Source organism: Balearica regulorum, chromosome 6 (assembly GCF_011004875.1).
Source record: "Balearica regulorum gibbericeps isolate bBalReg1 chromosome 6, bBalReg1.pri, whole genome shotgun sequence".
Lineage (NCBI taxonomy): Eukaryota > Metazoa > Chordata > Aves > Gruiformes > Gruidae > Balearica > Balearica regulorum.
The window spans coordinates 11635100-11660837 of record NC_046189.1 but is presented as its reverse complement, the minus strand read 5'-3'; the positions used below and the strand labels follow the sequence as shown (position 1 = coordinate 11660837).

At 39.5% G+C, this 25738-nt stretch overlaps 2 protein-coding genes across 13 annotated transcripts in view; both read left to right on the top strand.

Moving 5' to 3' along the window:
- The window catches only part of ANKRD44 (ankyrin repeat domain 44), a 158558-nt gene extending 135259 nt beyond the window's left edge, over positions 1 to 23299 (top strand). For 7 of the 10 annotated variants that reach the window (XM_075756240.1, XM_075756239.1, XM_075756238.1 and 4 more), the window contains 12 exons: positions 266 to 337; positions 3142 to 3343; positions 7196 to 7274; positions 8314 to 8431; positions 9027 to 9243; positions 9985 to 10072; positions 11742 to 11825; positions 13102 to 13247; positions 14110 to 14192; positions 15379 to 15461; positions 16561 to 16652; positions 18838 to 23299. In XM_075756240.1, coding sequence (XP_075612355.1) covers positions 266 to 337; positions 3142 to 3343; positions 7196 to 7274; positions 8314 to 8431; positions 9027 to 9243; positions 9985 to 10072; positions 11742 to 11825; positions 13102 to 13247; positions 14110 to 14192; positions 15379 to 15461; positions 16561 to 16652; positions 18838 to 19082 — 1509 coding nt within the window. In that variant the 3' untranslated portion in view covers positions 19083 to 23299. The remainder of the gene's footprint in view (positions 1 to 265; positions 338 to 3141; positions 3344 to 7195; positions 7275 to 8313; positions 8432 to 9026; positions 9244 to 9984; positions 10073 to 11741; positions 11826 to 13101; positions 13248 to 14109; positions 14193 to 15378; positions 15462 to 16560; positions 16653 to 18837) is intronic. The other 3 variants (XM_075756242.1, XM_010298806.2, XM_075756241.1) reach the window with 1 other exon arrangement.
- A 1140-nt stretch (positions 23300 to 24439) lies between these two features.
- Positions 24440 to 25738, top strand: part of PGAP1 (post-GPI attachment to proteins inositol deacylase 1) — a 41199-nt gene continuing 39900 nt past the window's right edge. The window contains exon 1 of one of the 3 annotated variants that reach the window (XM_075756232.1): positions 24440 to 24849. In XM_075756232.1, the coding sequence (XP_075612347.1) occupies positions 24697 to 24849 (153 nt within the window). In that variant the 5' untranslated portion in view covers positions 24440 to 24696. The remainder of the gene's footprint in view (positions 24850 to 25738) is intronic. The other 2 variants (XM_075756230.1, XM_075756231.1) reach the window with 2 other exon arrangements.

Sequence of the window (25738 nt, the reverse complement as noted above, 5' to 3'; positions counted from 1 at the left end):
GATTTCAGGGAAACTAATTAATCAGGGTAAGGATGTTCATGACAAGCTTTTAAGCTAGTTCTATAACTTTACCCTGTGGGAAAAAACTTGAAAATACTTTACAGAAAAGGTTGTGAAGTATTTATTCCTCACAGTCCTTCAATACTCACTGCACACATCTGAGGACAAAATATATCTTTGCTGATTTATAGTCCATGAGAACTTATCCTGTCTCATCCAAAGATGTTTTAAGACTGTCTTTTTTTTCTTTTTTCCCCCCCCCCAGCTTCTTGAAAAAACCAACAATATGTTTGAGGAATCTGATTCTGCAGCTACAAAAAGTCCTTTGCATTTAGCTGTAAGTATGAGATGTGTAAAGTGTTTGATCATTATCTCCTAGAAGAATTCCTTAATCTCTGTCTTTGAAGCAGGTTTAATCATAGACTTGTTTTGAAAAAGCTGGGAAGTGGCGTAGGCCTAGATGTAGCAAAAGCACATTCTGGGCTGGAATTGTTAATTAAGTTTTTGGCATTAAGCTCTTGGTTCTTATTGACTCTAACACTCAAGTAAGAAGATGACACAGACACTGATGTGAAATTAAATGGAAAATCACAACTTTTATTCATAACTAGTCTATAAATTTGGGGCTGGAGCTTAAGCCTATGGCTTTGATCATGGCATGGGATACTCAGATCTCATCTCCTGGAGATGTGCAGAGTGCAAAAAACTGTCTGGTACACAGCAAGGTGTGGGAAAGCATTCTTAAACCCAGCAGCGCCCTGGGAGCATGCCACAGACACTGTGCTGACAAAAGGGGATCCAGCACATGAGGCCTCATAGACCACAACAGTTCCCCTTTCCCAAGAACTCAGAATTCATGATCCCACTTCCCAGTTTTCTTGTGCAGAATCACAGAATAGTTGAGATAGGCATGGACCTCTGGAGATCAGCTAGTCCCACCTCTGTGCTCAAAGCAGAGTCAACTAGAGCAGATTTTCTCAGGGCCATCACCCATCGTGTGTTGATTATCTCCAAGCATGGGGAGTTCAAAGCCTCTCTAGCCAATCTATGCCAATGCCTGACCACCCTCACAGTAAAATTTTTTTTTTCTTGCATTAAATGGAATTTGCCATGTTTAAATTTGGGCCCCTTGCCTCTTGTCTTGTCACTGTGCACCCCTGAAAAGAGTCTGGCTCTGTCATCTTTGCTCCCCCATCAGGTGTTTATACACATTGGCAAGACCCCACTGAGCATTTTCTTTTTGAACCTGAACAGTCTCAGCTCTCTCAGCCTCTCCTCATACGTCTTTCATGGACTGGCTCTTCACTGAATATCCAACCTCACTGTGAAGCTACCCTCCTCTTGAAAGGGAAGCAACTTGCTTACTCAAAAATAGAGGCAAGTTTTAGTTCTGTAATGATCGTATCTCTGTTTCCCAGTCAGCTAGAACAGCTCTGACCTGACATTTGAATTATCCATGCCTAACCTGAGGGAACAAGAGACAAAACAGTTGGGTTAAAAGACTGAGTTTGTCACTGAACTCTTCTCCCCATCTTTTTTCCTGCAATTGGAAGACTGCGGGAAGGAGAGTGTCACTCCCAAGCTTAAAGAGGACTTACAACCTGCACTATCACCAACAGAAATTCCTGTGCTGGGAAGGGGCTTGCCCTGCAGCTGGCCAGACAGCAAACTCATTTCCTCTCTGGTCCCTCTTGGGCAGAATCCTTGCAAGGATGCTGCCAGTGGCTCTCCCTCTTGTATCTATTGCTTAACAGCAGTTCATTCACCTGAGACACCTCAAACTCACATTTTAAAATTAAAAAACTAACATAAAACATCACTATTTTACAGTTCAATTGCAGCTATCCAGCAGTGTCTCTGACATTTGTTTCAAATCCTCCCATATACTGTGGTGCCTGTGGCCGTCCTTCTGCAGGCCTAGCAGTGTTCACACAATTCTCTCCATGCGTGGATCCAGAAAGCCGGCAACACACACAAAAGCATGAAGTCCTGCTAAATGGATGATATGGTGCAGTGGCCAAGGCTTCTGCTTACAGATGTTTTACCCTAGAATGGAAATAGGATTTAGAAACAAGGGGTGGACTAGCAGCCAACAAAATGCTGACCTGCCGTCTTCTGAGATATGGGTTCCCTGTGCCCTAATCTCCCTTTGCTTTTCTTTTTCCGCCTTTGCCTTTCTGCTTTCTTTAAGTAATTTTCTTGGTCTAACAGCTGTTTGTTCGCTGCACTGTCCTGTTCTTTTGAACTTTTGACAATGGTCACTAAAGGCAAGCTGCTGCCACCACTGCTTAACCTTGAAATTCCATGGCGCTCTGGTTCCTTCATGTTTTTGCATTTCTCTTCTGTTTTCATTAATTGCTTTAACTCTGGTAACACTAATTATATGTTCCTGTATAAATAAAAAGGATGTTCTCTATGAATCTGACAGTAAGGGAGGAGGGCAGTCCCTACAAAACTGAATGAAATGTTTCCAGTTTCTGGGGCTATCCACTGGGTTTTTGCAATGTCACCTGTGTTTGTGCTGTTTGCCTGTATGTGGCTGTGCATGTACTCATCCACTGTAGTTGTTCTACCAAATGATCCTACTGACAGGAATAGTCTGTGAAGCGTCAGATATAAACAGCAGGTCAAGTCCACATTTGTATTTGCACAAAAATCTGTTTTGAGAATTGTTTTCATTTAGTTGGAGACCAGCAGATGTGTTGAATTTAGCACCCAGTTAGGTGATAATCCATGTGACCTCTGACCAGCATCACTCTTGTGAATCCGGTTTTTGAAGCAAACATTTCCCTGAAAGATACCGTAGAATGTGAAAAATGAATTGTTGATTCATCTGTGGTGAATTGGAAAATTATTGCCTGAAACTCCTCACCTTGGATTGTATTAGAAGGTTAGAGGAAATCAACAATCATAATTTCTTTCCCTAAACACTAGGAATCTTTTAGTTTCTTCACTACAGTGTAATTTGGGAAAATCCTTTCAAGTTGAAGAGAGAGTCACAAGAAATGAAATCAAGAAAACTGTCATTTCTACTGTGTTTAGGAGACAGTGACAATGATGATGGATTTGATTCATGTTTTATGTGAAAGTCTTTGAAAGACAAGAGTTGTGTTCTTTACATGATACATTTCGTATTTCTAGGCCTATAATGGTCATCATCAAGCCTTGGAGGTACTTCTCCAATCTCTGGTGGATCTGGATATTAAGGATGAGAAGGGACGCACTGCTTTGGACCTGGCTGCGTTTAAAGGACATGCAGAGTGTGTGGAAGCTCTCATCAGCCAGGGTGCTTCTGTCACTGTAAAAGACAACGTCACCAAAAGGACCCCCCTCCATGCCTCAGGTGAGTGTGATCTTAAATTACGCTTGTGGTATAAGCCCTACAACACAGAAGCGGTTACCTTTACCTACCTACTATCCACGTGCACTTTTCTTTTAAATGGAAGAAGGAGATTTTGATGTGTGCTGAGGACTCCTGCTTGTTTGCTGAGGTCCTACAATTAGCCCTTTATCTTTCATTTCCTTGCTCTTGTGGTTCAGTCCTCTCTCACACAGAATCCCATCTTTTTCCATGCCACTACTGCTCTGGCCTTACCTGCTTGCCTCTACTTTACCATACCTCTCTAGTACCACCTACTTTTTGTGATGTTTCCCCTGTGACACCTTCTCTTAATGGTTCCTGAGCCAAAAAATCAGGGGAAGAGAGAACACTTGCCTCACTGCTTCTCATATGGAAGGAAGGGTTGAAAATACAGGTAGGCTGTTATTGGTGATGAAATTATCCTGGTGTTCAAAACTTTCAACCTTTTGCAGTGGTAACGCTACAGAAATTCACCCTCTTCCGGACGTTATCCTTCTCCTGAGCTAGCTTGTGAACTTGCTCTTGCTGGGACTTTGCTCCATTCCTCATGTGTTGACTCTTAATTATGCAATGTGTATAATTAACTGGAAAATGTAGAATTTGCCATTTATTTAAAGATTATTATTTAATATGTACCTGTCAGATAAATACACAAGGATGCCAAAGGGAACGTTGTTCCTCTGTTCATCGCGGGGCTCAGTACAGCAGAGCAGTGACCTCTAGTGGAAAGTAAAATTAATACTTCATTGGGTAACAATTCTTTTCAGCGCCAGACTTAATTGTCTTTCTGTTTATCTTTTAATCTTGCTTAGATTAAAATGCATATACATCCTCTAATACCAGTTTCTTCCTATGTGTGATCATAGAAGTGCAACCTAGAATCATTAAGGTCAAATAGAGTATTATCAATTTTGTCTGCAGTACTGAAGAAAATGCGCGTAATAGATCTTCAGAGCATACTAAAAATGCTTTCTGCCTTTTTAAATTTTGCATCAGAACTGAGTACGTTACTCCCCACAATAAATTAATGATATAGAGATGTGCTGCCAGAGTTTACATGTCAGAAGTTCAATACCAGAATTCAGTGAGAGGGGGTGTTAGTTGTTTTTGATAAAAACACAAATTAATAAATCCAGCTGATCCTCATCCTGTTAAAACTGTTTGTTTAATTTAAATCAAGATCAGTGCTGCCACAAAACTGGCCATCTGTTGGTCAAGAGCTTTCCTATAGTCACTTCAGACATTGCTTGATGATGAACGAGTGTGACTTTGCCTGGTACATCAGCACTATAGCAATGATTTTGCACTTACTTAAAAATTTGCTTATAGTGACATAGGTTTCTTGTTGTCACAGCTGAATTGCAAGGGTTCCGCAGTACTGAGAAAAGTAAATGGTAACAAAGCCATATTTTTGTTAGCAGCAAATACGAATTTGTTGAATAGATCTGTTGAATAGATTTGAGTAGATCTGTTGAATAGAAAGTGTTATTTTAATGCACACATTTCTTACCTTTGTACAAATTCTGACTGGGGGGGATGTTCCTATTTTAATTTTTTTTTGATCACCCCCACCACTGCAATATGAGTGCCTTCCATGTAAAACCAGTAGGAAGATTCATTGTAGACTTTTCTGGTCTGTGATACTTTTTGCTTCTCAGATTAAAAAAAAAATAATTCCAGGAATACGAGCAAAATGTTCTTTAAATCTGCAGAGAAGCAAAATAAGTTATCTGTGCATTAAAAAAAAAAAAAGGCAAGAAAATCCTACAGACAGGAATGAGACACTAAAGAGAACATGTACCTTAAGCAGAAGGGAAACTACTGCACAGACAGGATGAACATTTGAACTCTTAGTAAAGGAAATTTATCACTGTCATGAATTTGGAGGCTTTCAAATGTGAGATAAGTGCACTTTGGGTAAATATCCATTAAGGCAATGTTTAGAACCTTCCATTCAAGAGCTATGCAGAGTTCTGTGGAAATTAGCTCGGGAGTAAAGCTTCTATCTCCAACTATTATAAAAAGCCACTTGCAATCTGATGCTTTTTATTACGCTGTTTCATAACAATACATTTTGTGTAGGAGTGTTTTAGCAAAGAATGATGCCACCTCTCGGAAACTCTGCGTGATGCCACTGCAGCATTCAGCAGTTTTTATTTGCAATGCAAGCGTAAGAGGTAAATTGGCATATTTTGAGAAATCAAACAGAATTCTTGCTTGAGTGACAGTACACGTTTGCACATGCAAAAGTGCAATACTGTGCACTGGAAAGAAAGAAAGAAGGCATGTGTGTCCATCCCGTTAAACATATTTGCCTTCATTCCTTCTAATGACACAAGCACAGCTGCTGAACACAAGGGTTAGGGAGGCCTGAAGTGGTGGGTTGGATTACAGGATTCTGCAGAGCTCTGTTCAGTAAAGGGATTTGTAACTTTAGTAGAGAAATCACCTAATGAAGTATTTCTTTTTTCTGTCTGTCCCCCTCAGGGAATAGACTTCCTCTGACCTCATAATATGGAGAATTTCCTTAGCCTAAATTATATGTTCCCTGTATAATTTTATTACCACCAGTCTTTCCTCTGGCTAGCTTAGGGAATCCATTGCAATGTTCCCCTAGTGTTAGTGTTGTAGCTCTGTTGGCAAAACTGACGTTCCCTGCAGGGTCTGTAATGCTTAGCAATCGCTGGGTCAGCTCCTGAGAGTTTCTGGGAGTATCTGTTCTAAAATTCATTTACCAAAATCCTTTTCAGACATCTGGGTGAACAAGTTCTGATTTCTCTTCCTCCTGCTGGGAGAAAGAACAGATCTTTTTTTTTTTTTTTTTTTCTCTCCTTCCCTCAGCCCGTGACTCATCAGCCCTGCAGAACTGTTTACTTGTTATGTATATGGCATTACTTAGTGGTCAATAACTAAAAATGTCTTTTATTTTTCTGGGTAGAGCAAATAAGATTATTTTTGGATGAGTGATTTAAATGTGATGATGTGCGCCCGTTTCTTTGCCAGAATGATGTGACATAGGTGGTGTCCAAGGGTTTTGCCTCAGCCCACAGGGCGTGGGCAGTGCGAATGCATGACTTGCTGCAGTAAGAACACAATCTATATCTACTGACTACAGGAATCCTTGTTTTTCAAAGAAGAAAATACTGTTCTCTTCAGCCCATGAAAGCCTGAAGCCTTTAAACCAGCTGACACACAAATGGGTTTCCAATGTCAGTAACTCGGAGCTGCTTTCCAACAGCAGTGGGTTACATTTTAAAAACTAAACCCTGTTTTTGAGGCGTAGCTGTACCTTCCAATAATGTTAAACAAGGAAAAGATGGAAAAACCCAAAGGGAATGTTAGTCTCCGGTGTTATGTGCCATTATGAATATGACATTTCTATTGTTGGTCATTCTTTGCAGCTGCTTCTTTTTTCATAGCAGCACTGACAAACTTGCTTGTACAGTGCAGACAAAATTAACGAGCCTCACCGACGTACTTCCTACTGCATTCCAAATCTGATTGCAGAAAGCCTTGTCTGCCTGCTCGGTCTGAGGGATTTTGAAATGCTGTCTGGTTTAGTAGAAATCTTTTCAGAAGTGAAAATCACAATTTCTGTTTTACTCATTTGGGATTTTTGTATGTAAGAGAACTAATCCTCGTCTGACTGAGGTCAGGGAAAAAACAGCTCACCATTTTGTCGGCACAAGCTAAATGAAAATTGTGAGAATATTGATTTCTTATACTGTGGAATATTTTCATTGTTTATAAGGAAATTTCTTATCCGTAAGCATTCCAATGGAAAAGTATCTGAAATTAAACATGTTTTAATTAAACATACTTTTTTTTTTATAGTCATTAATGGCCATACACCTTGTTTACGGTTGTTGCTAGAAGTTGCAGACAACCCTGACGTGACAGATGCCAAAGGACAGTAAGTTTTCTTTGTGCTGGTTTTTTTTCAGCTCTGTGATTCAAATAGCACCTCAGATTTCTCACAAAAGAAGCATTTATTTGAAATACTGTATTTCCTGCACTTCTCCTTATAGAATTTGGCAGAGATTACAAAGTACACATTCAGTTGATCTAAGCCATGTGGAAAGGATTATTCATTACTCTTAGTCTCTGCTTCATACTTTAAACAATTCTTCATAGATGCTGAGGGCCAGATTCAATAAAAACTAACAAGCGCCCGAGATGTTTCTATAGAGAGTCTTTTTCTTTCTAACACATTGCTATTTTGGGGGTTACTTGGTATATTTAGGCATGCAGTGGAACAGAATGTTTATTTGAGGTGACAGATGCATCTGAGATGTTCCTACAAAAAATTTACTTCTCGTTAAATGACAGGGAGAATAATGTATATTTTTAAAGCGAAAATGTGAATGGTTTAAAAAACTCATTTGGGGTGCCTGGAACATATCTGACCATATGTATAATTTTAAATGGTATTAGTCTTATCTAAAAACAGAAGGAGAAAAGATCTCTTACAGAAAAAAATGGAAGATATGTTAGTCCAAATTTTGGCTTGAATAGTTTCCTTGTGTCCCTTCATCCCCTTTAAGCAATTGCACAGCATTTGCAAAAGAAATGCTTTGGGTTGTTGTCATCTTGGTAACTAGCAGGGACGTTCATTCACCACGCTTGGGTATTGTAAAGCTCGTGTGACGCTAGAGGTGACAATTGTAGTTTATTAAGAGAACAGATTGTCTTGAATGATGTTGCTCTGTAAACTGCTTAGAAATGAGTTTGTTTCTATTTCAGTCATGGTAGTTTGTTGCTAAACATCTTAATAATTTCATACAAAAGGTCTTCACGTGGTTGTTATATAGATGAGTTGGTGAAAGAAACAGGTTTGTGGGTAGGAAGGGAGAGAAATGCAGGGCTTCCTGATTTCTCTGTTCCTGTAAGTTAACAGTGGCAAGTAGTATGTTGTTTTATAGCTGTGACTGGTTTGGTTTTGTTTTTTCTAGAACCCCCCTAATGCTTGCAGTGGCATATGGGCACATTGATGCTGTTTCTTTATTACTTGAAAAAGAAGCATCTGTAGATGCAGCTGATCTCCTGGGATGCACAGCTTTACATCGAGGGGTGATTTAATTTTTATGATTCTTAATTATTTGTTTTACTGTGACTACAACGCACTTATAAATACAGGGATCTTGAATGCAGGGAATACTGTAAATGATTGGAGACATGAACAAGCACAGTCAATGAGGTAAAAAGCACAACAGATCTGCTCACAGTAATGCTCTGCTTTTGATTTTATTTCACATTCGCTTTAATTAACTAGCTAAAACACTGCTTAGACCATTTTTTCTTGGTTCTAGACACTTTACAGTAGCAATCGTTATTCTTATAACTGAGCACCTTATGAATTCTGAAAATAATTTCTTTAAAAGAAATGCCCAGCAGTTCATCTTTTTTCTTAAACTCCTCCTTGCTTTTGTGCCTCACTTAGTGGAGTCTTTTCCACAGACTAGGAATCAATGCCTTTGAAAGACAGTACCAAATGCATTTCAGTGTATCAGTTATCACAGGTACTCAGGGGAGCAAAGGGACTTTCATCTCGGCCTCCTGAATCCCATCCAGGCCGTTTCATGTTCACAGGCATCAGTCATATTCCATATTTCCTGGGCAAGAATCTATATGATGTCAACCTCTTTACTCGTTTCTTTGTTATCAGATTATGACTGGGCACGAAGAGTGTGTTCAGATGCTGTTAGAGAAAGAAGTATCTATTTTATGTAAAGACGCCAGAGGCAGAACACCTCTGCACTTTGCAGCAGCTCGGGGTCACGCCACTTGGCTGAGTGAATTACTGCAGATAGCACTTTCAGAGGAAGACTGCAGTTTGAAAGATAATCAAGGTTATACACCGCTGCACTGGGCTTGTTACAACGGTAAGGTGCTCCCTGTGGACTTTTGCCAAGTTCAAATGTGGCCTCAGTTTTAGGGAAATGTGATAACAAAGCAGCCTAACGCTTTGAGAAGCTTGAAGTGAAGAGGCAAATTATCTTCCCTCTGCTTGCTCTCTGTAGTTAGCATTTGCTGTGTTCACCCTTCAGTTGAGAAGCCAGGGAAATTCCAGCAATACCTCCCAGTGGCTTTCCAGCTCATTCGCTCCCAGTCACAGGAGGCCAGGGTGAAATTCTGGTTTTACTGATGTCAGTGATGAAATTGATTTCGGGGGGGGCCAGGAATGCTCCTTTGAGGTGTCACCTTCTTATTTATTGATACAAGAGACCACGTGAATAGATGGATATTCTGAGCTGAACTGATTATTCTAAACTGAATAATCTGAACTTGTTGCTTAATAGAAGGATAAAGCTTCTGAGTATCATCATTTAAGGTCATCTTTGGAGATGTGTAAGGCAACATACATAACATCACATAAAAAGGAGACTTTTTTCCTTTCCTCTTTTTTCAATAAGTGCTAGTATTAGCCTGGTTCTATCTTGCTGCTGCCATAAAACAAACAAACAAACAAAAAATCTGTTTAGCATTTTGTCATGTAAGAGCTTAAACACACATTGTGTTCAACTTTGAAGCTAAAATGTTAAATTCCAATCTGTATAAGCCTAACATGAATTAAGTGAATTACCTGCTTTGTGCAACACTGGGAAACATCTGATCTCTTACAGGTCATGAAAACTGCATAGAGGTACTATTGGAACAAAAATTTTTCCGCAAATTCTATGGTAATAGCTTCTCTCCATTGCACTGTGCTGTGTAAGTAGAAATCTCCAGTAATGAGTGCAGATATGTTGCTTTAGTATATGTCTGGAAAAAGTAGCAGTATGAGAAGAAAGTGCTTTTTTTTTTTCCCCCCCGATTATTTGCATGAGTAAATAATTTTAAAGCTGATCATAAAATTGTGCTTATACTTCTGCTGAAAAAGTGGCAGAATAAAGAGTATTTTTGCATAAATTTCATACATTTAGGCTTTCTGATGAAATACAGTAATTAATTAATTAGTAATGAAATAGCTTAATTTCTGCTCCCTTTCTAGTTTCTTTTCCCTTGCTTACAATTACAGACCTATGCCTTTTCTTCACACAGGGCAGAACTTCATAGCTTTTCTATTGTTAGGCCATGACCTGGGCTATAGTGCCTTGGTCTGTGTAAGTACGAGCTTTTGAGGTTCCTTTGAAACTCAGTGGCTGAAAGTTAATAAATTTGTCAGAATCAAGATGATTCTGATTTTCTTCATGGTCTTTCTTCCTTCTGAGATAATCTCCTGTCTTGAAGGTTTGGTACTTCTTACCCAGGTCCTCACCAAAGAGATTGATCAGCTTAGAGGCAAACTCTGTATCCAAAGTTCTTGTATTACTTATGAATAACAAAAAGATGGTGGCTATTACGAGTTATGCATGTATTTTAAACACATTCCTTATTCAAACAAAGCAGTACTTTTTCATACCAGAAGGATTCTTATAGCATAAAATCATAACTTTTCATAACATAATTGCATTTTACAAAAAATGCAAAATTGCTTTAGTATGTAGGACCTAACATGCTTATTAAAACATGTAAGCCATCAGAAAAGTAAGGAATTAAGCGCTGTGAAGACCAATGCAAGCCTTCCTAGTTCCTGCCAACAATTAGAACAGCTGTATTCTATTCTATGTTCTATTAGAATGAATGTCTTTCAGAAATAATGATAGAAGTTACTATTGTGTAGACTTTCCTTGTACAGTCCACATCAATGGAAAGTAGAAAAGTAATTTGTCTTCTATCAAACTTTGAAACTTCTTTTAAACTAGTGTGGAATTCTCAAACACATAAAAAATGTGTGCAACTTTAAAATGCATGCAAATTTAAAATGAAAACAGCTGCTAATCCAGTGTGGGTGTGTTTTAGCTATGCTATATGTCCAATACTCTTATTAAACACTGTTCATTTTCATAATGAAATGAGACGAATTAACAATAACAGAAAAAGTATAAATTGAGTACATCCATCAAGGAAAAGTATTGAATGTGTGAACTGGAAGAGATGTGGGCTTCAGTACCTTAAACATTAGAATAAAGCTTTCTATATGCAGGTATCTATGACTGCTTTCCAGATCCACGCGTGTTTGACATATAGACTAAAGGATTTTAAGATATTACGGTTTTAATCCTAAGTTTGCGCTCCACTGTCAATTACCTTTGCGCATAGTGAATGCAGGATCAGCTTTGCTTTAGGGACTGATATCCATTGTAGCAGATGCAGTTTGGTTAAATGGAGAGATGATGAATATTCAGAAATGTGAGTGAAAGCATTAAGGCAAAGGTATGTTAGGATAACTTATAAATAGCCAGTAAGAAATGTTAATGGGAAGTGAAGTAAATTAATATTGGAAAGTGGGAAAAGATGTAGGCTTTTTACCTTTTTGAAAATGTCTTTTCTTTGGCAGAATCAATGATCATGAAAACTGTGCATCACTGCTCATCGGAGCCATCGATGCCAGCATTGTCAATTGCGAAGATGACAAAGGAAGGTAATAGTTTCTTAAACAAAATGCATTTCATGAACCTATCTAGTATTTTTTTGTAATTCTTTCTGACCCTCTGGAACTAATCCTTATCTAATATGGTTGAGCTAAGACTTTGTCATGCTGACGCTTTCAGACAGCAGTTTACACTGCAACAAAGAAATGATGGCTCATTTGAAGCAATAATATTATGAAGTATTCAATTTCATAGTACATATGAAAAGAAATACAAAAGAAATAGTATTTTTTATTTGTTTAGAACAGCTATGACTATTGGCTGTTTCCCTGAATCTGTTTTCCTTGTTAAATATTTAAACACATTTGTCTTTGCTAAATGGAGTGATACTATGTAGACATAGAAAAGTATTTCATTAAAAGCTTTAATGTTATGTTAGCATTCCCAGGGCATAAAACTGAAAATATCTATGCTGCAAAATAATACTGAGGCACCAAGAGATGCATTCAGCCAAATCCTTAATGTATCATGTTGATAATCTCCTCATCGTATATATTTAATTAAAATTGCTGAAATTCTAAAACCTGAATATTCATTGTTTCTGTTAATTAAAACAAATCCAAGACCTTCATTAATGGTGATTACTTACTCCTGTAAGGGTAAGACCACCTCACCTTTACTGATAGCAAAACCTGAAGTAACACTATGAGCTGGGTTGTGTACCTAATATCCGTCATCTCTAGTAGTCGCGCTTCAGACCCAAAATGCCATAGGGAGACAGCGAACGAATTCAAGCGTCTCAGTCTTGTGGGAACGGACAACCTTCAAAGTGGATTGAATTCCTTCGCCTTTTACAGTAATGCTGTTACTGTAGCTTGTTGCTGCAATATCTTTGACTATAACTTAAAATACTTTAGTTTTTTAAATAATAGATCTGTTTTTTTCTGATAGTTCTTCCCATCTTAGGCTTGTTTAAAAAAAATCAGATGAATGAGAGATTGTACTGCTTTTCATATTACGCAGTATACTCCCTTAAAATAAATATGCTGCCAATATGAGATTCTCTACAGCATCGTATCTCCACACTATATTATCCACCTTCTGCTTCTCTTTTGTTAAAGTTTATATTGCACCAGGACAGAGACTGTATCATTTAACTTATTTGAGATGCTGGTACTATAACTTTACCCTGGTGATAACTTTAAGTTTCACGGGAAAGAAGAAAAAAAAAAAAAAGTCTTGCACTTTCAGGTTCTTGGGAGGGTCAGTAAACAGGAATAGTATCATTCTTCAGCAACAGCTATGGTCGTGTTATTTTCCCCGCAGAACGCCCCTTCACGCAGCAGCCTTTGCAGATCACGTGGAGTGCCTCCAGCTCCTCCTGAGTCATAGCGCACAAGTGAATGCTGTGGATCACGCAGGGAAAACACCTCTTATGATGGCAGCTCAAAACGGTCACATAGGTGCTGTAGGTAAGTACATCCTTGCCTCTGTTCATCTTGAAGGGTTAGTGCTACTGCAGTTACTATCCCAAATAAGTAATTGGTTTTTTCCTGTGAAAACTTAGGAAGGAAAATAAATTATGTGGATGTCTGTAAGAAGCTACCTTTACGTCTGTAAAAAATTTCTTCTTCTTCTCAGCCATTGTTTCTCAGCAGTCTTGGTGAACACTTGCAATAACAAACTTGAGTCTTATTTCCTCCTAAGAGCACACTGTAAAGAGCATGAGAGGAGTAGTAATTCTGTTCTGCTGTTTACTTCCTTGATTTTACGGACCAGTAAAACTGCATGTGTGAAAAAGATTGTGTAACCTTTTTTTCCACTCTATTATAGGAAGTTCTACTCTTGAAATGGCAGCTATCGGCAGCTGCTTTTTCCAGGCTAGATTATATACTATAGACATACAGATCATATTGGCTTAGCAGAATTCCCTTTCCTCTAGCTTCAGCAGCACAGACTGCACCCTAAATTCTTTATATCCACTTAGTCCTCTCAAAGCAGGACCCATGGTTGTTCTCAGGAGAAGGTGATTCATGCAGAACTTGCTGATCTGCAAATGAGGAAGTTCATAAATAAATTAAGACTAATACATGTTTACCAGTTTGGGGCACAAAGCATGAGCTATTAGCTCTGCCTTTGCTTGCTGATTAACTGCACAAGATTAGTCTGTTCTCATTCATTATTTTCACTTTGCATTCATAAACTTACATCACATAAAGGCTTAATTGATTAGCTTGCATGCACACGTATATTGAAATAGTCATTTTTTTCCTCTGTTTTTACGTGTTCGTCTGCCCATTGGGTACGTTCATTGATTTCTGTTCTATACCTCAGACTTTTTGGTGAACATTGCCAAGGCTGACCTGACATTAAAAGATAAGGAGTTGAATACATCTTTGCACTTGGCTAGCAGTAAAGTAAGTTGAAGACCTCTGTATGCTTCTGTTCTCATCACAGTATGCATGTATAGTATGCATGTATGTGTGTGGTTATGCTCCTGAAATTTTTTCTGCAATGGAAATATGATGGTCAAACTTGTGGTGGGGAAGGAAACATTGTTCCAAGCTTTTTCTCAAGCCTCTCTCAAAGTTTTGTAAATTGAGAAAAACAGATGCCTCTTATGACAACTGAAATGCAAGGAGATAACACTAAGAGAAGTAATAGAAAACCCTTTAAGATTTTACCAAATCATCTCACTGTAAAATAGCTTAGCATAGGTTCAGTGGCAAAGGAAAAAAACCACAACTATTTATTCTTTTTTCTTATTCTCCAATTTCTGTGGAAGTAACACAAGATTTTCTCTTAAGAGAGTAGCAATAAAACCAGAGGCATTTATTAGATTAGTGGTGGTCTCTTTTCCCTCCCTTTCTTCCTCTTATTTCCAATTGGTACTGCTGTTTCTGCAAGAAAAAATGCCCATGGGATTCCCTGTCCTGGGCGTCGTCTTTTGCTCTTACCCACAGATTGGATTCCAGTGTGATAGCAGTACTCCAGTTCCCGCAGACACGTGAGCCTTGCTGAATTCTCGAGGTCCTTCAGGCAGCTGTTCATCTGCCGGGGCTGTAGGCTCAGCACCCGCAACTGGCTGTGCTGAAACAGTGTCAGAAATAAGGCCCAGATCTGTCTTATTTCCAAAGTTCCATTGTTAGAGCTCTCACACTGAAGGGATTTTGTAGTAGCTGATTAATAATACAGAAAGACACTTAAAGACCCAGAAAGTATAGTATTCGTTTCTGAGATTAAACCATCTCTTTCTATATCACTATGTAGTTCTAATAAATAATCCATCGAATGCTCTCTCAAGAGAACTAGTAGCCTTCTCTGAAAGCTGAGATGAATTCATATATAATGAATTGCGGGTTGAAAGACAGGTGAATGTCTAAATTTCTAAATGTGCTAAAGCATCCTAGCAGTTCCGGTTCGTAAATGGTATTTTAAGGCTCCTACAGTTTCACCTACTACACACCCTTATAAACTGAGTAGCATGTTTTGTGTTCCAAATTGAGTTGTTATATTTCACTTTTATATGCAATATTTCTTTTGCCTCAGTTTCAAACTCCTCAGCAAATTAACACTACTTGGTTTTTTTTTTCCCCACTACAGGGTCATGAAAAATGTGCCTTGTTAATACTTGACAAGATACAAGAACAGAGCCTTATTAATGCAAAAAATAATGCGTTGCAGACGTAAGTATAGCCTGATCCTCTCAAGTTCAGTTGACTTACTAGAAGATTCCAATTTAGCATTTCAAATTCATGTCTCGGACTTTTTCATAGAACAAAAAAGTTAATTTCTGATTTTTTTTTTTGAGTGCTTGCCCTTGAAAAGATGAGATTTGTATTGCAGTTTCACTTTTGAGTTTGATTCCTTTAATGCCAATTCTATATGTAGTCTAGTGAAAAAATTATATGAGGCCATTTATTTGAATTCAGACTATGTCAAAAAGTCATGTGAATATGTAAGTCTACATCAGGCACTTCCTAGCTTTCTGAGCTTCACCTTAAATCTAAATAATTTAGACTTAAGGTGGTTCATTTAATTTTCAGAGGTTTTTGAGGTGATATTTTATGTGCAACTCCCATCCATACCATACATTATCTGCAGAGTTTAGAACCATCGATATTCTTACTCCAGCTGCAACTCTTTGACCGGTATGGGGGAATCCCACAGTAGAAGATTCAACCACAAGTTTATGTGGCAGATCATCTAGTGCTTGGGGAAGAACTCACTCTATCTTAGCCCTTTTTTCCCCCTTCCAAGATGAAATTGTTTTTCCTGTCTCAGTAGCTGCCCCCAAACAGGAGCATTGGGTGTTGGCCCCAGAAAGGAGCAAACCAGTGGTTATTTTTAATTTCCAGCTGCTCTGCTGGATCTTCAAGGATGAAAAGGCAATACAATGATTTTGAACAGTCTGTAGTAGCCAGAATTAAGGATGGAACAAAGGCATTTCTTCAGCCTTAGATTCATTTTCCTTTTAAATGTCAGTTGTGTGCTGCTAACAGTAGAGAAATGAGAGCTCTTTAAAGAAAGCCTTTAGACTGGAAAGTATGACGCAATCTTTGCGTATGCAAAGGTAATAATATTTATCTTGCACATATGTTTTATAGATGTGGACATGATGATTATTTTGAAGGCTGTAATATAATTTAATGCCTACAATGTGACTGTAATGATCCAAAGAAGAAAAACATTCCCTTTCAGATGCTGGGTATGCTTTAAGCATCGCCTTTTTTTTAGAAAGTCTATTTTAAACTGAACTTGAATTTCATTGTTATGTTTTTGTAGACCTCTCCATATTGCTGCACGAAACGGCTTAAAGATGGTGGTTGAAGAGTTGCTAGCCAAAGGGGCGTGCGTCCTAGCAGTAGATGAAAATGGTAAGTAAATAATACACTTTGGCAATCTTCAGTAGGACCCAACAGGTAATTTTACAACAGACCGAAGCAGTAGACTTAAAAGCTGATGATAGACATCATTGATGCTTTTATCCTTCCAAGAACAGACAATGAGCTGTGTGAGTACCTATTAAAAAAAAAAAAGATACTATTTATTTTTCTTTAATATAAAAATGTATTCTAAACATCACAGCGGTCCCTTTTACTGTTCATTTTGCATGTACTGTCAAATAGCTAGTCTTTTTTAATGCTTGAGTGCAGTGGTAACTTGAATTTCCTAAACATGCAAGTGGCACCGGATAATTCTGACGCCTTGCAGAAGAATTAAGGATTATGCATTCAATCAGCGCATGTTTTAATGGGTAGGAAGAAAACCATCAACATATGTTTGATTGTGTCCTAGTTCATTCTGAGATCAAAGCTTGTGCTTACCAATTGTCTGACGTAATCCAAGATGCAAGTAAATTACTGTTGCCTCATAAAATACATGATTAGTTAATAAATCTGATAATTTTGTTTCAGATCTCAATGAAGTCCTTCCCTAAACATTATAAAGCCCATAGAGGGCTGTGCTTCTATAATTAATGTTTTCAAAAATGTCTTCCTGAAATAAGCTGGTCTTTCTTACAATACTGACTTCATGGCATTAACGTAACAATTTGGTACCTCCATCTTCCCATATCTGTAAAGTAACAATAATAATACTCACCCATCATTGCAAGACATTTGAGATCTATGGATGAAAAGAACTGAGTGGTGAGTATTCACTATTAACCAAATGCTACCTCGATATACTTGCATGAATGAGTTCCACTGAAGTCATCTGTCCCTAACCTCATTTTAGAGATAGGGGACAGAAAAATGAACCAGACTAGCTTCTAACCACAGGTTTTATCATTAAAATTGTACATATGGATCCAGCTAATTTGCATGTATGTAACAAATTCAAATTAAGTTTAAATTTCATACACATTTAATTTTTCTAGGAGCAACTGCATATGCAGCTTTAAAAGAGAGAAATTTAAGTACAATCTTAGTATAAGTACAACTCTATTCACACTTGGAACTCGGTGGGAGAGGAAATTCCATTTAGGGTACGCATTCACTGCAGTCAGTGCTTAAATGTGGGTAGTTTGCTACGAAACTGTACTTGCATTTGTCCACCAAACTCATCTAACACTGCAGGTGTTCCAGGCTTCCTTGAGGCAGTCAGGTATCAGTAGCGGGCATTGCCTCGGAGCACTATCGCTGCACCACTCCAGATTTAGCCATCCGCAAAAGAATTTAGCATAAAGGAAGATTTGCTGGAAAGTGCTGGAGTACTATACTGCAGCCTGCAAAATGTAGGGATAGCAAGTGTAATCGGCGTATCTTGGTTTCCAAGATTTCTATACGTGAAATGCTGCTTTAGGGGCAGCGCTTGGATGGGAGCCAAGTTAAACTGCAGTGACGACAAACTTCTAATAGCTCCCCAGTTCTTTGTTTTACTGACTTCTGTATAGTATTAACTTTCTATTTGAAGTGTATGCCATGCTTTCTGAATACAGTCATTATTCTAACGTAATGTAAATTTGGGTAACTAAACAGCCACGTAGTCATACCTGCTATACATGTACCACGTGCACTGGTCTAATTCTTTTCTCTTATAATTTAATTCCTAAATAAACTGCTTTCTGAGTTAAGTAGATAGTCAACTGATCAATCTTTAAAACAGTTCACTTACTACTTCAAAATATTTCTAAACTAGTATCTTTTACGTTCTAACGAAAGTCGTTGCTCTCAGAATGAGACTTGTTCATACACACAGAAACCGAAGCCGGTTTCTGTCCCTGTTGCTCGACTCCCCACGTTCCATACCCATCATACTGTCTGTGCTGTAGAGCTGTGTTTAGCAAGTGCTTTTATTCATATCGTGAAGTCTGTTTGCTGCCTGATTTAAAAAAAATAGTGCTTGTTGTGGTCACAGTGATTCAAACGCTCCATAAAGTGTGTATTTTCCCAGCATGTCTCATTTAAAATAAGTAACGTACTCCTGTTGCCTGGCATGTTTGTAACTGAACATACATCTCCTGCTTACGACGTCATCTAGAGATGTATATGAGGAATGCTCAGTGCCATTCTCAGTACCCTTCGTACTAACCATTGCCTTGTCTGCATTTGTGCCCAGGTCATACGCCAGCCCTGGCTTGCGCTCCTAACAAAGACGTGGCTGACTGCCTGGCACTCATTTTGGCTACCATGATGCCTTTTTCTCCCTCCAGTTCAATGACGGCTTTCAACTTCGTTTGTTTTAAAAAAGACAATTTGGGCAGGACACATCTCTGCGATGGCTCTTACAATAAGCCCTTGAGTAATAACATAGGAACAGAGGATGGGTACAATGAAAACGATTCGGATTCTGAAACATTTTGACTTTTTGATATTCAAAAACTTTTTTCCATTATTATTTCATTTCAGCTTTATTTTTGTCTTTTTAAACAGCTTAAATCCCATGGCTACATTCTTAACTATTATTCTCGACAAGTAGGTATTGAAAGATTTCTAGTGTTGACGAGAATCAAGCCTTTAAATAACAAAGTTAGAGGGATTTACTGGAACATATTCCCATTAATCTTCTGCAGTTTTTCAGCTTCCTGATGTTTTCTTTAGGCCCTAAGTGCCCCTGTGGAAAGTCTCTACCTCTTATTTTAAGTAGAAAAAGAGAAAATGCCTTTTTTTTCTTTTTGAGAGCACAAATAAACAGGAAACTGTTTGTAAAAAGTTCTTATATGTTTTAGCCATACCTTTAGTACACAGTCCTATTTCCAGTGTAGCCTTCATAGATTCGAGCATCACTCCTTTCCTCTGTTTGTCTGTTTCCTGCTTCCAGGGGCTCTGTTAATTAGATTTTTTGGGTTTTTTTTCCACACAAACCAAAGGTAAAGTTGTAAATCTTAAAACTGCCTGTATTACTTTTCTACAGGAAATGAAACCTTTTACATTCTGCGTGTATTAAGCACTTAAACGTACAGAAGGCACTTTTTACAGTTCTTAGTTGCAGCACACAATTAGAAAAATATAGTTATAAACTCTTAAGGCCAAATTCTTCTCGTCTCACCATATTTTCCCCCAAACATTAGTGGAACCACTTGTGTAAAATGAAAATCACTTGGCCCTTATTTTTTTTCAATGCCGCACAAACATGTACCGTTTATTTGCACTACAGAATTAGGGTCATTAGATGTTTCTGTCACCTAAGCCATTAACCATGAATCTAGTACCGGGGTGGGGGGGAAGGGTGAAAAGAAAAATCAGGTGTAGACAAAGGTGTATGTAAAAGTTTATAATGACTTGCCAACTTAAATGGATTTTTTTTTCCTTTTCTATGCTTAAATAACTTATTTTTTACTGTAAACAGTATCGAATTTTAAAATACTTTTGCCAGTGTTTGGATTAACAGAGCAAAGGTAAAGCAATGAAAGCGTAACACCAAAAGTTGAAATACCAAACACCAGAACACACAGCAGTGTACTGTGCAGGGGACCGGAGATACATGCTAAAAAAGCCTATTGTCACCAGCTTTTAAAGCAATGTCAACTTTGTGAATATTTTTACTCCTTCTGCCAAAGTTTCTAGGTCAAATGGACCACGACCCTCGTCTGCGACAGATGTACAAAAGGAAGAATGAGACTTTCTAAACAAAAACAAACATAAAAACTAAACAAAAAGCTATCATGAACTAACCAGCTGTACCAAGAGGACCAAAACGCTTCAGTAATTAAAAGGAAGACTTTGCTACTTTTATTTTTTCTTCAAATGTGAGTGACATAATGAAGTAGTTTTTCTAAACCATAAAAATATAAACTTTTGAGGTAATGAGTAGTCTTGAGTGAATTTTACATTTTATGACGCAGGTTTCAAGTTGACATTTATAACTGATGATGTGTTGACCACAGGTGGTTTTTTTCCAGACTAAAGAATATAATTTTAATGTAAATGTGTTGATATTTATTTGAAATGAAACAAATGCCCAGGAAAAATAACTATGGCTTGTTCTCCTAGTTAGTATCTCTGCATACAGTTTGGCATGATGCAAAATGAAATGTGAATCTAGGCAAGACTTGATGGCCTGAGTAGAAAAAGGAAGGGCTGCTGCACTTCGGGAGAGCGCCCATCATCACGTACGGAATGCAGAGATAAAGTCCACAGGCCATATTGCTCAAAAGCGCAGAGCAAAATACCTTCCACCATTTCAGAGCATAAGAAAGGGATCAAACCCCTTGCTAGACAAGTGAGAAGACTGTACAGCTCCAGTAAAGAGGGGAAAAGGTAACACAGCATGGAGTTGGGGTGTTAAAGTACCTGTGAATCACGCTCGGGCTCTGTGCAGGCCTACACCTGTGCTGGGAAGATGAGCTGAGCTTCCTCAGTGCATGCTTTCAGCAGGGTCAATGAAAAGTAAGGTTTTTTTATTTTAGTTGTGGTTTTTAGCTGTGTTCCACTCAATTGTTAAAAATCTGTTGGCAGATTCCAGTTCTCTAATTAGGAAAAATATTTATATATAAAGTTTATTTTGTCTTGCTAAAATTAAGTATTGTTTTCTTGAACATTAGGTAAAATTAAATATTGTTTCCTTGAACATTAACAAATTTCCAAAGTTTGCAACAAAAAATCACAAGGGATAGTGTCCCTAAAGGTGAACATTTCTTTTCCCTCAACTCTGTATTTTCTGCAGTAGAATGACAGAGCACCTGAAACCCTGGTTTTCTCCTCAGAAATAGCACAGAATAACATTTTAATGATTGATTTTTCTCAATGTTTTTCCTTTTAAGAGTTGCAGAATAGCAATAACCACCTTACTTAAAGCACTGAAAATAAGAGGAGAGATCAGTTGTTTCAGTTTTCAGTGGTGTCTGTTCAGAAATGAATAGAAATCCTAAATTTTGCTTTTTTATGTGGAATCATGGCATTGAAAACAAATAAACAACTGGGAAATGGCTGACTCCTGTCTAACAGCAGGATCAGCTTTTTAATCTTAGTTTAACCAGAGATGTCAGTAGGCTCCTTGGCAGGATTAGTTATGAGTCTTACCCTGAAAAACAGAAAGTTACGCTATCCTATGTGAAGTGGCTTCATTAGGAGAAAACCAGTCCTCTTTCCAAAGAGGACGTTGTATTATCTTAAGCAGCCATTAAAAAAAATTCAATATTTTTACTTGCCACCATACAGAGTTACTGAAAATATTTCTGTATATTTGCAATATCTCGTAACTCTGGTAATTGCATAGTGCGACAACTGCTGCTTCTTAATGATGTATACAACATTACAGATGCATAGGTGATTACTGAATTACTTTGATCCTTCTAGGAACCAAATCCAAACTTTACTGATTAAACTCTTCTGTAAAGTAACAATGGTGTAAGTATGCAATATTCCAGAAATCATAGAAACATGCGATGTGTTAGCATTGTAAGGGCATTCGGAAAGTCATGTTTTGAGTACGGCGCGTTTAGGAGGAAAACTGTCAGGAGCAGGACACTTGGAAGTACTCAGATTTGGTCTATCCCACATCTCACGTGAGTTACCAGAATCCCTTTTTTTGTATGCTAGTACGTTGATCTGTAATATAATTTATCACTTGTAGAAATAGATTTCTAATTTAGGGCAGGTATTTAAGCATGGGAATAATTTTACTCTTGTAAATCATCACTTTGCCTTTCTGTGGACTTTTTACAAGAGTAATCATACATAATTGTTGCACTTAACCCTGGATCCTGCAAAGTACGTGGATGACTTGCGTGTCTGCGCCAAGCAAAGGGTATTTGGGGCGGGGCAGCCCTCGGCCCAGGCACGTTAGCAGGATCCTGTCAGGTCCCAAGTCTCTCTCACTAATACTGAGTTACAACCTCCGGACTGCCTGAAATTGCTGTGAAATAGCTCAGGGGATTTCTGTTCATCGCTACTAAAAGGGCACCATAATGTGTTTGGTACTTTTGTGCAGTAAACAGCTGCCAGGTTATCGAATTAGAACAAACACATGAAATGAATTGTTTATCCATTGTACTGTTGAGAAACTCGGTTATGTACCTTGAGGATGATTTTAAAGAAATTGTGATTTTTATTCTTAGTCATGTAAGAAATATTAGAGTGCCTTTTTATATTTGTGTATTATGGAAATGTTTTGTGAAACTCATCTTTTTCTTTTTTTTTTCATTTGAGTGTTATAAAAGCAATATATTACCAGTAAATTTTCATTTCAGACCTTCTTTGAATGTATAAAGTGTTTCTTCTTTTCGTTTGTTCTACCTGCATTGAAATGAAAATTAATATGCTAAATTTCTATAGGAATAATGTATAATTTTTGCAGTGCTGAAAATGCTTTCTTATTACACAAAAAGTAAACCTTAGGTCAGTGTTATAGGAAAGGGCGTTTTGAACTAGTGACAATCTGAGTGTGTGTATAAAATGTAATTTTATGCGTTTCTTATACAGTGATCTACATATTAAAGCCAATATCTTATGTTTTGTAGGTTTTGTCTTATATTTTATGCTTTAGCATGTGCAATATATCTTTACAAACCATGGTGATACGAATCTGGTGCCAGTGTTATATTTTGCATAACATTTGTAATAAACAATATAAAATATTGTTTGATGGTTTCAGTGGGGTTTTGTCGGTATTGTTTGCTTTTGTAAATTGAAGTTTAAGGACTTGGGTAAATGTCACATATGAAATGAGGAAAAAGACTGACTTCAGTGAATGACTTGGAATTCAACCTGAATCTTCTCAAGCACAGTTTAGTAACTTTTTCAACTACTGAATGCTGTATTAATGTAATGAAGAACCCTAACTGTAAACTACTATTGAAATGCATTCAGATGGTTATTTTTACAAATAAAAATGGTACAAATACTGTTGGAAAACTGAGTAAACTTTGTTTCTTTTAAAGGAGGAAAGGCTCATTTATTTAGCAGTGAAGAAGAAAATGCGACTGTATTTCTACCTTGTACTTCCCTCATACGTAGCTACCCGTTGTCTTAGTAAGTTGATGTATTGCTTCTCTGTAGATGAAAACAAAAGACTTTTTGTCAGTTATCAAATATTTTACTTACTTTTCACTGATGAGCAACACCAGCAATAGTGGGTTTGTCAAGCATCGGGGGCGGGGGGGATGACAAGGGGGGAACTGTCCCATAGAGACAGAAACCCAGTGATGAAAAGTGCCTAAATATAGTAAAAGACAGTAACTCGTTAGCGCTTAATTAAAACAAATAACCCCTCCAAAGTCAAAACACATCATCATCTTTGTGGTGACTAAACTGCTGACAGGCCGGTAACCTTAAAAGCACCTGAACGGTGGCCTTTGCAGGTTTATTTTCGGCAAGGTGAACCGCAGCCAGACCCGTTCCTGGCGGCAGGCCCTCCGGGGTGCGGGGCGCGGCTCCGTCGGCACCCCCGGCTCTTGCCAGCAGGGGCAAATCCGCGCCCGGACAACCCGGGGGCATCTGAGGGCATTTTGGAGTCCGTAAACGCTGAGGAGCAGCCGCCTTCCCTCGTCACTGCCCGAGGCCCGGCTGCCTGCGGAGGGGGGTCGATGAGAGGAAGCAGTCTCCTCATGGGCCTCAGCCCAGAGCGGTGCGCCTTCAGCAGCAGCCCCGCGGGCCGGAGGCGCCTAAGCAGGCGCAGCGCAGCGGTAGTGCGATGACTTGACCTCCCTATCACGGCCGACGCCCCTCTCCCCCGCAAGCTACCGCCTGGAGGAAGCCCGTAGGTAGGTTCCTGACCTCCCCGTAATGGCCCCACGCCCGCAACATGGCGGACAGACCCTCCTCAGCCGGGCGGAGCGGCGGCCAGCCGAGCTCCTGACCTTCCCAACATGGCGGCCGTCCTCTAGCTCCCGGCGGCGGCCAGGTTGTGGCGCCGGCCCGCCCGCTCGCCCGCCCCGCCTCCCGGGCGGTGGCGCTCCCTGCCCCGCCCCGCCGTGCCTGTGTGCGCGGGGAGCCCGCGAGGGAGCGGAGGCTGCGCTCCGCACCCCGGCGGGGCGCGATGGGGCGGGCGGGCCGCCGGCTGCCCGCTTTGGCGGCGCTCTTCTATGGGGCGCTGGCGGTGCTGGTGCTGCTAGGGGTGCGGGACGTGCTGTTCCTCTACGAGGAGAACCGGTGCAGCATGACCTACATGTACGAGTACCCCGAGTATCTGGTGAGTGCGGCGGCGGGAGGCGCTGAGGAAGCGGGCGGCGGTGTAACAGGTGGGACCCGCCTGTCCCGGGGCCCCACCGTGGGGCGGGGTGCGGCGGCCTGGCGCCGCCCGGCGGCCGTTGGGGCGTCGCCGCGGCTGGGAGCCGCTTGTCTGAGGCGCAGCCCACCGGTGGCTTCTCTCTCCGGTGGCTTCCTTCCCTCCTCTTCCCTGCCACAGAGACAGGAAAGCGGCCCCGGGAGGGCCACTGCGCCGGTGACTCCTGTCTGCGCCTGCAACTTTCGCGTTAGCGAACTTGCTGAGGCGGCCTCTGCGGAACAGCAAGCTGTAATTGTGGCAAAAATAGTTTTGGCTTATTTGAGGGGTCGGTGTATTTTCCAAAACGCACTGCCTTGGCTGCATCGTGTAATGATGCACCCTGGATAGCTACAGAAGGGAAAAGCTGTCCACCTGCGAAGTAACAAGGCGTTTCTTACTGCCACCTGTACAAAAGAAAAGCTTCCGACTTTCTAACCTTTAAACGCCTGTAGCAACCTGCAGTCCTGGTTCAACCGGTCAAAAGCTCATCTAAGCTTTTGCAAAGGGAGGGGCTGGGCCAGGTCCTCTCGACAGCACTCACAGCACTGTTAGTGCCCGGGAGGTTGAGTCTTGTACTTGGTTCTTTTGTGACTTTATAGAGTGTGAAGCAACTAACGTGTCAAAAAAGGGAATAACTGAGACTCAAATAGGAGTGTATTTTTCAAGCTAGTGAACAGTAGTGCAAAGTCATCTCAGTGAGCACTTTGGAAGTGGTACAGTCCCACAACGTATGGGAGAACTTGTAGAGCCATCTGAAATTGCTCTCTCTTTGCTAATAAAGCCATTTAGAAACCTCTTTGAAGACCTCTTTGAT